The sequence below is a fragment of the Sphaeramia orbicularis genome, chromosome 13 (genome assembly GCF_902148855.1).
Source record: "Sphaeramia orbicularis chromosome 13, fSphaOr1.1, whole genome shotgun sequence".
NCBI classification, from domain to species: domain Eukaryota; kingdom Metazoa; phylum Chordata; class Actinopteri; order Kurtiformes; family Apogonidae; genus Sphaeramia; species Sphaeramia orbicularis.
Genome location: NC_043969.1, coordinates 26,771,302 through 26,785,163, shown reverse-complemented (window position 1 = coordinate 26,785,163; position 13,862 = coordinate 26,771,302). Strand labels below are relative to the sequence as shown.

The 13,862-nt window shown below is 39.0% G+C and overlaps 1 protein-coding gene across 3 annotated transcripts in view; it reads right to left on the bottom strand.

The window, feature by feature from the left end:
* Positions 1-13,862, bottom strand: part of sik2b (salt-inducible kinase 2b) — a 58,482-nt gene that overhangs the window by 23,130 nt on the left and 21,490 nt on the right. For all 3 annotated transcript variants that reach the window (XM_030152824.1, XM_030152825.1, XM_030152826.1), the window contains one exon: positions 8,103-8,264. In XM_030152824.1, the coding sequence (XP_030008684.1) occupies positions 8,103-8,264 (162 nt within the window). The remainder of the gene's footprint in view (positions 1-8,102; positions 8,265-13,862) is intronic.

Below are 13,862 nucleotides of genomic sequence, written 5' to 3'. Positions count from 1 at the left end.
GTTTATTCAATTGTATTTTGATGTTGGACATACAGTACATTTTATCATAACCGTTTTGTATGTTCTACATCTATTTATTTATTTATTTTTTAAATATTCAGACAATAAAGAAGAATTGAATACAAAAATAATGTTTTACATCCTGAACTCAGAGACTACAGGTATACATTTGTGTTGATCTTATTTTCATCATGTTGCATCTTCTACGTTTTTGTTTCATTACATCTTTCATCAATGATTTGGTTTATTCAGCTTTCACTCTAGATCAAAGATCAGCCTCTAAACGCACACCGTAACCCTGTACTTATCATAATTTCCCAATATTTAGTGGTCATAATGATTAATCAAGAAAATCTAGACGTGGATTAGGATTTCAAGCTCATTCACTTCATTCTCCGTGGTACAATGTATTCACATCATGGGACCTGAGAAATAGAGGGGCAAACATTCACTTAACCCTCCATCCTCATCCTTCTTAAATAATTTGAAACAGTTACATAAACAGAAAAAAATGCAGCGCAAAACAAATAAATGACACTGATTAAAAAAAAAAAAAAAAAAAAATCTGGCTTACGTAATAGGCCTGGAGGTGATGTGGGTTCTCTCTCTCACACACACACACACACACACACACACACACACACACACACACACACACACACACACACACACACACAACACACACACACACACTGCTGACTCTGTGAATGTGGAGGAGACAGAATCCAATCCCTTTTCCTTCACTCTGTTCTGCATCGAGACCATTTAGATGATCTGACACGGTATCCGAGACTAACCTAAACACTGACCACACAAAAAACAAAGCAGGGCTGCAACTTAGAACTATTTTTATGTATTAAAGCTGCAGTGCTTGATCGTTTTAGGGTTAAAATGAGTAGACATTTATTTCTCATTCTCTTTTGTCAGACACAAAAAAATGCAGGGAATATGGGCACAGCCTTAAAAGACACACAAAGAACAGAATTAAATGGGTTCTAAAGGTTAAAGTCACTATTTACTGTGTCCGCTGACCCTGTGACAAAAAGCAGCGCAAACAATTAGAAACATCTGACATGTGTTGAATGAAACCTGGTCTATAACACCGGAAAATTAATACAATAAATCTCATATTGTCTGAACAAAAGTGTTAAAGGGAAGTTAAGTGCAAAGGGAGGTCACATTAAATATTACCTCTATGGTTTATAGAAGCTTTTTTTTTTCCCCTGAAACTTTTGTTTTTACTGCTGTATATACTTCCCATATATCCAGATTTTATCTTAATACAGGAACTGAGAAATGGATATATGTGGTCATCAGAACTTTACAAAACTAACAAATCTTATTTTGGCCTTGGATAATTTGCACAGTACAGTATTATATAGTGTTATTACATATATACTTGGGTTTATGTATATTTTTACAACACATTTATGAATTTTACATTAAAAAGAATCTGAAAAGTTAATGTATTCTAATGTGTAGAAAGTGTTTTGAGGTAGGAGGAGCTCAGAGACAAACATTCCTTTTGAGTAAAACCCATTCTCTCATTAATTCATAGAATTACAAATTTTGACTCAATACTTTATTTATAACTATAACCAACTAGCACTTTTGATTTGACTTTTCATCAGTAGTGACCCAATTTGGTCAAGTTTCACTATTTTTATTCTGGAAGTGTTTTGCTTGTAGATTAGTGTAATTACAATTTAGTCTTACAGCTGTAAAAGGAAGGTATGCGTTTTCCCCTTGATTTCAGCTCCTGCAGCTCTAAATATTTTGTTTTTATATATTAATCGTATCGTCTTAAAATTAAACCTGCAGGAGCTGAAATCACAAGGGGAAAAAAACACCAGACTTTGAAAACACCAGCTTCCCTCAGCTGCTCTCACATTCTCTCAGACTACTTAAATTACAATATGCTGAAAGATGATTGTGGATTTTTTGCCTGATGACGTTAAAAAAAACTTTCAAGCACTTTCAGTTTTAAAAGCCCAAAAGTATGAAAATGCAACAGACAAATTCAAAAAATAAAAGCAGTAGGGCCGACTCAAATAATCTTTTATCACTGACACTGAGGAAGCAGATGACGGTGATCAAAAATCAAGTTTAGAGCCTGATCTGTGACTCGGTAATGAATAAAAGGAACTTAATATTTTGGCCATTCAATGGAAAGCACATATGTATTTGTTTTGACAAGGTTTGCAGAGTGTAACTTCCAATGGAAAGAGAACTAATGGTTATGTGACTTTTATTACTGCAGAATAGTCAGTGGCAGGTGTGGTGAAATAAAGTGGAGGGTGAAGCGGCGCAGCACCGTGGGGTTTATTACAAGTGTGTTTACTGTCTGATGCTGCTGTGAAGGTGAGATGTGAGATGCGAGCGGTGTGGAGCAGAGCAGTGCAGATGGTTTATCGTCAGAAGCTGTGACCCATTTCATGGAGCTGAATACTGAGCAGACTGGTTGACGTCAAAAGCTCCAGCACGCTGCAGGCTACTAACAGCACTCACAGCTCAACAGGAAGGGTGGGGGTGGAGTAAGGGGTGGGGGTCGGGGGAGAGTTGGGTGTGTGCCGCACACAACATTAGCATAATATTAGCCTAAACATGTCACAGTGGAATATACTCGAGCTAACGGCGTATAACGTGTGGATGTGGCAGATGTTTGAGTGGTACCATCACGCTGCAGTGAGGCGGCAGCATGCAGCAGTCAAATATGGTACTGTGTCATTTCCAATAAAACCGTGTGAGAGCTGGTGGAGCTGTAGCTCAGGATGCAGTGCCCTGGATTCACTCTTCATCTCTCCTTATCTCACCTCTCCTCACATCTAGTTGTTGTCAGTTACACTTCTTCTTGTCCTTATTTTGTGCTAAAGGTCAGAACATCTGTCAACCTGTGAGTGGCTTGATTTTGGAATGATTTCATTGGAGTCCTACATTTTGGAGATACTCGTTACGATGCTTCATCTGTCATGGCATGCACATGTTCGATGTTTATGTTAGGTTGTTTTACCAGGCGAAAGCCTAACATTACACACATACATTATCTGAGTGAGGTTTAAAGAACTCATTACCCATATCTTATAACTCATCTATCACCTACCATCGCATTTATAATATCCAGTGAATCCATGAACCCATAGGTGAGTCCTCTTCACCGATTTGAAACATTACCAATAATATGTAAGTAAAAACTTTGGCTGATATTCTACCAGTAGAGACTTTGTGAGAGAATTGTGCAGTGCCCTTTGAACACAGTTTATAGCTTTGATTACATGATGCATAATGCTTAAGCAATGTCAGAATAAGCCCAGAGGTTGTTGTTTTTTTTTTCCCCAAGATCCTGTATCGATGAGGGGAGAGTCAGACCACTTTGTTAGGTCTTCACCATCACATCCAATAAATGTCCAATGAAGTTCAGGTCTGGAGTCTGTGGTGGCCAATCCATGTGTGAAAATGATGTCTCATGCTCCCTGAACCACTCTTTCATTATATGAGCCTGATGAATCCTGGTATTGTCGTCTAGGGAACATGTCTGCGCCACGAGGGATGAAAAAAATCCACTGGTGTTCCAGCCTGGTCATTCAGTACATTCAGGTTCAGCTAAACTCATTTTATGGACACATAATGTTACTGAATCTAGACCTGACCTGAGGGTTGTACTGTAGGCACCAGGCATGATGAGTAATCACTTCATCGGCCTCTCATCTCATCCTGATGCACCCATCACTCAGACCACATGACCTTTTTACCACTGAAATACGGTCCAATCTTTATGCTCGCTGTCAAACTGATGGTTCTTTAAGAAATGAGAAGCTACTCACTGCATCAGGTAGTGTTAGAGCTTGATGCAGATGAAAAATACTACCCACTGCAGTAATTATCCAATGGAAGGATCTGGCTGTTTGCTCCGTTAAATCCAGGAGGGGCCTTTTTTGGCTGAGCAGTGTGTATCAGATGTGTATTATATCCATACAGCAAATAGAGATGGTTTCTCCCATATTTGTCTTTAATCTCTGGATTCTTTTTACTTGATAAACCATTTAATTGAGCATGAATCACCTTTAACAGATGCACTACCTACGATGGGATGTGGATGCTATCTATCCTTGAAAAGAAAAATCCAATTGCACTTCAATGTAATGAAGCAGAACCCTATATATGAAATAATATATGGCATGACACTGGTGTTCTGTGAGAGATAGGTTGGATCAGGATCGGGTACCCAATACAACTTCAACTCAAATCACAACAGAACATGCCTACTGTTGTCATGCATGGCCTCTGCTGATCTTCAGCTCCTCCTCCTCTGTTTTTGTTATTTTTCTCTCCTCTCTCCATCCCTGACTCCTGTCAACTCAAGCGTGAAGAGACGGTTTGAAGTGAAAACATGAAGGGCACCCCCCGCCGCCGCACCCCTCTACTTCGCAACCACCATGAGTATGACCTTTCTTTGACTGACCACTGCCTGGTTAAGCTTCATACAGACTGACCACAAGTGGCCTTTAGAAAACAGGGAGGCATCACGGCAACTTGGGTGAAAAAAAAAATAAAAAAAAAATCAAGGAACAAACCAAGGTCTAAACAACAAGTATGATTCTCAGAGTGGGTGTGCATACATAGACTAATGCTTAAATAATGAGGTGATTATGGAAACCAAATCAAATCACTTATTCTTTAGTAACTTATTAATCAAAAATGACATGTATGTTCCTTTTCTGGATTGAAAAACACAAATATAAGGATTTTCTTTGTGGCGTGGACCGTCTGTCTCTTGTATAACACACATCTAAAAGATTCACCCTTCTAAACTCTCCTTATCAAATGTGTTGAGCAGGTGGTTGGTAGAAAGTATAGAATGTACCCTGATGCTCATGTCCTCCCCAAAGACGCTTTCTCTAATCACAAAGCAGGTAATGTTCTGTTCATTGTTTTCCTGCTTCAAATCTAATCTTCTGAGCAGACAATTGGCTGTGAGTCAGACATGTTTGTGAAAATTACTGCTGGGGTAATAACATCTCTAGGTTATCATCTTGGACCCTTCTGAGAAATAGTGGACAGAGGGATGGGAGTAATAATGCAGATGGCACACTCGTGGACACATTTTTGAATTTCAACCTTCAGAACAAATAAAATCTGCTGAAAACTGTTCGTCATGTGTTTGAAGGCTAACCTGGGCGCTCACTTGGAAGCTTGTCTAGCCAACTCCTACAAAGATTTCATTTATCAAACTAATCTGCAACAATTTGATCTGAAGTCTGTAATATGAAGTCCTTCGGGGACGAGGTGACTTTTTTTTCCAGCAACACACACTCATACCGTGTGCATCTGGATTCTTTTCTCACTTGTATTTTTAGCTGTCCTTGTGCGATCAGCTCACCTTCAATAGATTTCAGTATCAGTGAATGAAGCTTTAGATAAACCAAGGCCTGTCTTAGACCACTGTCACAACAGCGGTCCTGACATTCTGCTTATCATTCATCCTTCATACCCTCGTCCTGCACCCTGTCTCCAAAGTAGCCAGTCCATTTTATCATTGCCCCTCCTCCAATTAAACACAAACTCTTCCCTCTTGCCACCTTCAACCCCCCCCCCCCCCCCCTCAGCCTTCCCCTCCTCCATCCTGGGACACAGTGCTGGGGTGACATTCTCTCTAGCTAGCTCTAAATGCCAGTTGCTTAATAATCACACTTTGAAGCTTGTACTACAGACCTCCAGCTTATTCTCAAATCTCTGCCTTTGGGTCTTATTCTTCTGTTCATCCACCACCTTTAATGTTTCTCCCTCAGGATTAAAGCTGGGGGGGGTCAGAAGGGGAAGGTTTTTGATCCCCTTTGAGATACGACTTCAGAAAATGTGGCACAAACATTTAGATAAGAATTTAGACATTTGTAATGACATCCCTCAGCCAACAGTTATCTCACAAGCAGCCTCTGACTGCTTTTCAACACAGTGCAAATGGTCCACACAGGTAGTTCAGACATTTCTGAACTGCGCCGACACTGATGTCATGACAATGGGTCCAATTAAAATCCTTCCAGACATCATGTGCGTCCATGAATAAGTTTACAGTTCCTCTTGCGACTTATTGTTACCGGGATTGAGACGCCAGAGTCAAGTCATTTCCTGTAGGGCAGTGGTCCCCAACCTTTTTTGTACTACAGACCGTTTTCATGCTTGAAAATTTTCTTTGGAGGTGCGGGGGTTCCAATAACAAAAACCTTTGTCAGTTCAGAGCATGTGATCTGAAACACTTACACTGTATATCAGGCAATTCCAATGATTCTACAGTATAATATCAACTCACCCTAATGCAGTATCAGTGGAACCCTGGACTTGTTTCCCTGCAACTAGACGGTCCCATCTGGGGCTGATGGGAGACACACACTCCAGGTGTGTTCCATATATCCAGTTTACTCAGGATTCCGTTGGAAACGGAAGAAGGACTTTCAGGGCTTTAGTGGCGATATCCGCATATTCTGCTTTGACTTTAATCCAGAATGCACAGAGGTTTGAAGTTGTCTCAAACATGGACTGATGTGCCAGAGCAGTTTCGAGATGCTTGTGTGTCACCTGTTGCGATGAACCTGGTACTGAGGCAAGAATCCTGATATTTCCTTCTAAATGCATCTTTCTGTTTGCAGGCAATCTGTGACCCTTCTGCAGCCTCATCATTTTTTTTGTTTCTTCCTTAAAAAGTTCTCCAGTGAATTTTGTTTTTGGCTCATTTCTTTAGCTTGTGTTACTACTGATTCATGAGTGGTTGTGAGGCAAGGGCGGAAACGGTCGCTTTTCAAAATAAAATCTCCACAAGACTAATGGAAAATATAGCTTTAATATTAACCACAATTTTTTTTCTTTGCAGCCCGGTAACAAATGATCCGGGGACTGGGGGCTGGGGACCACTGCTGTAGGGTACGTCACATGGACTTTACCAATGCCACACCTCTTTGAGACAAGCAGAGGTTCTTGAGAATCTTTTGCCACGTCATCTGCCAAGCAGAGATGCACTGATGTATTGGCTGAACATTGGTATTAACTGATATAAGATGTGGTTTCACCAACAGTAATGGCTGATATTTTTCAGTTGTCTCTTATTAAAGGCTTTTTCATATATTTCTATGCTTGAATTTGCTCCGTCAATGAAATCTATGGTCAAAAGTCTTTAAAAGAATTGAAATAACCTACACTGTTGCCAGTATAGTTGGAATTAAAAATGTTCACTTCTTCTCACGAAATGATTGTGACAACGTGATTTATTCTGTAACTGGGACTCAGTGTGTCGCCTAATCATGGCACCTGGTCAAAGGTGATTACTGATGTGTAGAAATAGGAATAAAAAGAGGAATGTATCTGAAAACAAAATCATTCCACCTTCACTGGCAACAGTATATACAACACTAGTTAAAAGTTTGGACATTACATATAATCAAGATATTCCTGGCACAAAAGGGTGAATAAATGAAAATGAAAACAAAATAAAGACCCAGAAATTAACATTGGCATCAGTACTGGCTATTGTATAAAAATGTCATTTTAAATATTGATATTGGACTACAATTTTGCAGTCAGTGCTCTTGATATGAAGTAAATACTGGACACGTTTTAACATATCTTCATAACAACATGACTAAAATGACATTTTCAATTGGACAAATCAGGAGGAATTTTACTTTCTCTCATGTCTGATGTTAGCTACCAGTAAAATGCATGAATATTTTTCTATTATCATTTATTTAGCCTTTATCAATCAACTTAATTACATGGCTTTTTTTACATTTGTGATTGATCCATCCGATAGCTTTTCAGGACAGTTATGAATAACAGACCATTGCTACTTTATACAAAGCTTTAACCATTGAATGTAATGAACAGAAGAAAATTAAATCATTTCATCTTGATTTCAATATTTTCATGAAATTACTGATACTAATGTCTGAGCAAATATCTGTATTAAGTGAAATAAGAAACAGTGAATACAACGTAAAGCTTCTCTTTGTCTGTGTTTATTACCATGTCGTCTAGGAGACAGGAAGTATTACCATTTCATGACACTGGTGTAGCTTGCAGTGATTTGTTGCACATAATGTTTTTAGTTACAGTACCTGCTATCTTGATGTTCATGTGGCCGTCTAGCAGCAGATTCTCGGCCTTCAGATCCCGGTGGACGATGTTACGATTGTGGCAGTACTCCACCGCCGATAGGATCTGCCAGAACTTCCTCCTGGCCTCCAGTTCACTGAGACGGCCGTGCTTTGCCAGGTAGTCTGCAGCCAGAAAAAAAGAGGAAAGGAAAGTTAGAGAGAGAGACGGAAAGAAGAGAAGAGGTGATGGCATGACTATTTTACACCGACTTACATAACATGACTTTAATGGTGATTCAGACACAGTATAAGGTATCAAAAGACATCTGCCAGTGTAAGCATCCATGCAGATTTTTCATTCCAATGTGTGTGGTTGCTGTGCTGAAAGGATAATTTGCTTGTGATTAAGTGCCGGCCTGCTGCCAAAGGAAGTTTACAGCTGCTCTATATTATAGTATACTTTTTAATGTGCACGATGTAAGATTTAATTCTCCTTTAGAACCTCTCTTTGACACTGTGTGTATTTGTCGGCAAGAGCTGGCAGGGGAGACTGTGCTGTGATATCATAGCCAGGGGAAGAAATGGGAGGACCAGATTTCTAGGAAATGGTCCTTGGATACACAATGTCCACATTAGTACAAGTTGGAACAGGCTGTGGGGTTCTGAGTTCAGTAGGAGGTTTAATAATGGTGTAGTAGAGTTTGTCGATAAAGAATATATATATAAAAAAATGAACATGAACTCAGTTATAAAAACAAGATTTATGTGTTCATTTATAGAGTAAAAGTGGAGCAAAAGCAGTAACTGACTGAGTTTGTTTGCCGTTTCTTATAAAAGGACATGAAACCAAACTGTTGAGGCTATGTTGACACTGGGACACCAAAAAGTAAATTTTACTGTGTTCTTTTTGCAAGTACTTAGATCATTGACCGCTCATTGTCTGCTCTCTCACCATTGTCAATTTTTCACCAAACTTTCATATTCACCATTTATTATTTTTTTAAGACTGGCTACTTTACAAGATATGAAGATACATGATTGTTTACAGCCTTGTGAACTTTGAAAAGTGTGGTGTTTGTTGCTGCCGGCAGGGTTCCTCTTCACACCTCTCTGTCCAGATAGCTTGCTAACTCTTCAATTCACACTCTGTGGCAAACAAGATAGGACACTCTATGTTGGCTTCCCTTCCAGCTGGCATAGCTACAGACCACCAACAAAAGCCGACGACAATGCACAACAACCACAACACGCGTCGCCAACAAAACTTCATATGCGAGTAAACAACAGAGTGCAAAATACAGTAATCAGCATGAAATTATTAGAGGGTTTACTTGATCATTTTCATAAAATCACATTTTTGGTATCACAAGGGAGAAAAGGGAACTGCAGCTCAGCTTGGTTTAGATATTAAAAAAAACATCTTGCCTGGATGTTGTGTTTGATAGAATTTTTTATTGGTTCCTTTGTTCAGATAGTAATATTGCTTGTGATTGTGACAAAGCATGAAGCACGTGACAGAAACACATTCATGTCAAGACAAGATCAAACTTCAAACCCAGGATTTGTCATGTTGCTGTAAGGAGTCACACTATATCTATTTCACAGACCATGAACATGAAACAAAAACATTGCATCATTAACAATGTGACATGTTAAAAGTAGAACAACATGTATCTGCAGGCCTATAACACGCTGTATGTAATAAACACCATGACTGTTTCATGTCAAGGTTGAAAAAAGGGTCAGTAGTGTTTTGAGCCAAAGACAGCACTGTACCTATGACTGGAGGCTATAGGCTGCACTATTAAACTGCAGGAATGCTGTTTTTTTTACCAACACCAAGGCTGATAAATAGCTTATATCTGACAGGATGAGAAACCTGATTAGACAGTAGATGATAAATTCCAAAGAGGATGCCACTCAGTGACCAGGGCAGCTTTCATGCAATACTGCTAATCAAAAAACACACTGGGGAGGGGAATGTGTCATGGAGGTCTGACTATGTACCTGTGAAGAAAAAACACTGTAAACTATTGAACAGCAGATGAGTGTTCTGGCAACAAACCCCTACCTTTCCACCTTTTAGGGCAGGGGTGTCAAACTCATTTTAGTTCAGGGCCACATACAACCTAATATGAAATAAAGTGGGCCGGACCAGTAAAATAATGCAAATAATAGGATAAGAACTTATAAATAATACCAACTCCAAAGTTTTCTCTATGTTTTTGAGTGAAAAAAGTAAAATTCCGCAATGAAAATGTTTACATCTACGAACCATACTTGAACATAACGTGAACAAATATGAACAACCTGAAAATTCTTTAGAAAAATAAGTGTAATTTTAATAATATTACATCTCAGTTTATCATTTATACATGTGCATCACAACTTGCAGATCACAGTGGATCTACGAATACACAAAACACTTGATAATAGGCAGAATATTGTTAAAATACTACATACTTCTCTTAAGACATTTTAGGCTGTTCATATTTTTTGTGAAAGGCTAGTCTGTAAAAGTAAACATTTTTGTGTAATTTTACTTTTTTGACACTAAAACAAAAAGAAAAATTAGCTTCTTTTCATTATTTATAGGTTATTATGATAGTATTTTTCTGGTCTGACCCACTTTAGATTGAACATCCTTGACTGATAATATCTTCAGTGTAATTTTTGCATTTCATAAATTCATCCCAATGCCATATTGGACCCTTTGACGGGCCGGATTTGGCCCCCAGGCTGCATGTTTGACACCTGTGTCTTAGGAGGTAACAAGACAAAAAAACTAAGATGAAAACTGCATCGGGAGAAAAAAAAAAAACTGTTTTCAAAACCTACATAAGAACTTTAGTGAACAATGCAACACAAAAGTCAAATCAGCTTCACTTTCATTCCCTTCACACATTAATGGTTCAAGGTGTGCAACAATAAGGCCGCTTTGAACAATATGGGAGATTTTATACCAAATAGTATTGTAAATCATAATTGATGCCATGCATTCCTCTACCCTGGGACCCAGCTCCATCTGCCCCATCTGTCTGGCACTGCTCCCATTCAACCCTATTTCTTCTTAAAATGGATTGGGCTGAACCAACAACAACCATTTATCTGCTATGGTGTGGTCCCAGTGTAGTTTGATTAAATGATGGGCTGCCACCTGTAATTTTTCAAGGTAAGCATTGGCTTTAATGTTCGTGCAGGAAAGGATACTAGTACTACCATAGGATATGTGAGTCACTCATTCTGAAACAGGCTGCACTGCAACGGTGGATGTTTTTCTTTCTTTGTAAAGTTAAGGATCAATAATACATACTGTTTATAAGCCCTTGATGGGTATGGGAGGAACATATATGTAAAATGATGGTGTTATGAGCAGACCCTGTTGCTTATTCCCTTATATTTATATCATACAACACATGCATTATTTGGCGTTCTCTTCTGTTGTGCATCTTAACTGAAGCCTCTTGTCCCAAATTAAGAGACTTAATAAATGTATCTGTAGATGATCAGATGTCATTTCATGCTTTTAAGGAAAACTTTTCTATGCTTCCATATTCATGTCGATTTTGTGTCTGAGGGAATCTGAACAGCTATTGGTAATTACAGCAGTCAATCACATATTTACCCTCCTACCTGTTAGAAAACATGTGTGAATAGACAGAATCTGTGTCAAGGAGTAGATTTTCTACAGCCTGAAAACAGAAGCAAACAAAAGACACAGAACCCTCATGTCCTCTCAGACGACTTAAATTCTAATATGTTGACATTTATTATGGATTTTTGCCAAGTTAAGCTAAAAAAACATAAGCACTGCAGGTTTAAGTTATTAGTTAATTGTCCAGGGACAGCCAGCTGTTTGTAACTGGACTGTATTCATCATATACATCTGTTTTATGACTTTGAAAATCATCCAAAATAATCCTGTTGCATTTATTATGGTTTAAATCATGACTAAAACCTCTGCCAAAGGATTTTACAATTACTTGATAATACAACCCCCCCCCCCCCCAAAAAAAAAAACAAACAAACCCAAAAACAAATTAAGAGTGAGCAAATCTCATTTTACTCAACTGACACTATTTTCAGTCAGAGTTTCACCACCTGTCAGTCAGATGGGTTGTTGCAAACAGAGATATTTAGGTCTTTGTCCCTTAGAAATAAAAAAAAAACCCCAAAAAACATAGGGTTCATGTCAGGCATTCTTCATCCCACCCTTTCACCTATAAAGGCATTCTTCCTAATACTAGAAAAACTAAAAGCTGACAATTCCCCAAAATACAATAAAAATACTATTGCAATGTCAAGACTAAAACTAAACCTAAACACTAAATATGTAAGAATCCCTTTCCTGTACCAAGTATTAAACACCAGTGACACAAGAGATACACTTTATGATTGCATACACACTAAACAAACTAAATGCTTGACATGACAACTCAGGACTGTGTAACTTGTCCTATGGTAACACTTGAAAAACAAACCATTACTGTTTGAGCAACCAGTGCTGTGCAGCCCCCCCCCCCCCCCCACACACACACACACACACAGGCTACTTAAAAACACACAAATAAGTACACATATGCACACAGTGCGGTATATTGCCCTAGTGGAAGGATGAGTAATCCACTGATACAACGCTGGCGAGGGCAAGGACCTCAGCACAGTCAGGCATGCAGTGCTGCATTCTGGGAAAGTGAACAGAACAAGTATGAATCATAGGGGTATTAGGGAACAGCTCAACAACCACTGTGTTCTACTTGTGCTGAGAGCGGGGTGAGGAGCTAAGTCTCTTAACAGCTGCTCAGGTTTGGATGGGACAAACACCACGGGCACAAACCGGCTTGTTGGATAGACCTCTGGCTCGACTTCAGAAAACACTGCGGGGCAGGCATGAGGAGTGTGTGTGTGTGTATCTGTGTGTTTGTGCAGGACTAGAGGCAAACACACATATATACATACACACTCCGCTCCCACATCAGTAACCGATACCCAAACCATTTAAATACAGGAGCTGTATTAAAGTCCCATCTATGCACGCGCTGATGGATGTTTGTGCTGATTATAAACTGGCACAGTCGGGAGTTAAAGTGGTTTGGAGGCACCTGGACTGGGAGCACTGGGTGTACTTCCAAAGTATGACCTAGCAGCTTCACTGATGTGACTGGAAGCTTTTATTCCGTGACACTTAGGTAGGCATGCATCAATTAGCCACCACTTTTATTAGATCACATACTTTCAGTCATCACTATGTGTATTTTTTTCAACTGATATTAGTGATAGAACAGTTAATCAGTTGATATTAGGGTTCTAAACTGGAACTACAGATTCTGAAAATAATATAGAGAAAAAAATAATTTCATACATAAATTCACTTATACAGGGGTTGGACAAAATAATGGAAACACCTTAAAAAATCAACAAAATATTATTTAATATGGTGTAGGTCCGCCTTTTGTGGCAATTACAGCCTCAATTCTCCGAGGTATTGATTCATACAACTTGTGAATTGTTTCCAAAGGAATTTTAAGCCATTCTTCAGTTAGAATACCCTCCAACTCTTTTAGAGACGATGGCGGTGGAAATCGACGTCTTACTTGAATCTCTAAAACTGACCATAAATGCTCAATAATGTTGAGGTCTGGGGACTGTGCCGGCCATACGTGATGCTCAACTTCATTAGAATGTTCCTCATGCCATTCTTTAACAATTCTAGCTGTATGGATTGGGGCATTATCATCTTGAGGTGAAGGTGTTTCCATTATTTTGTCCAACCCCTGTATG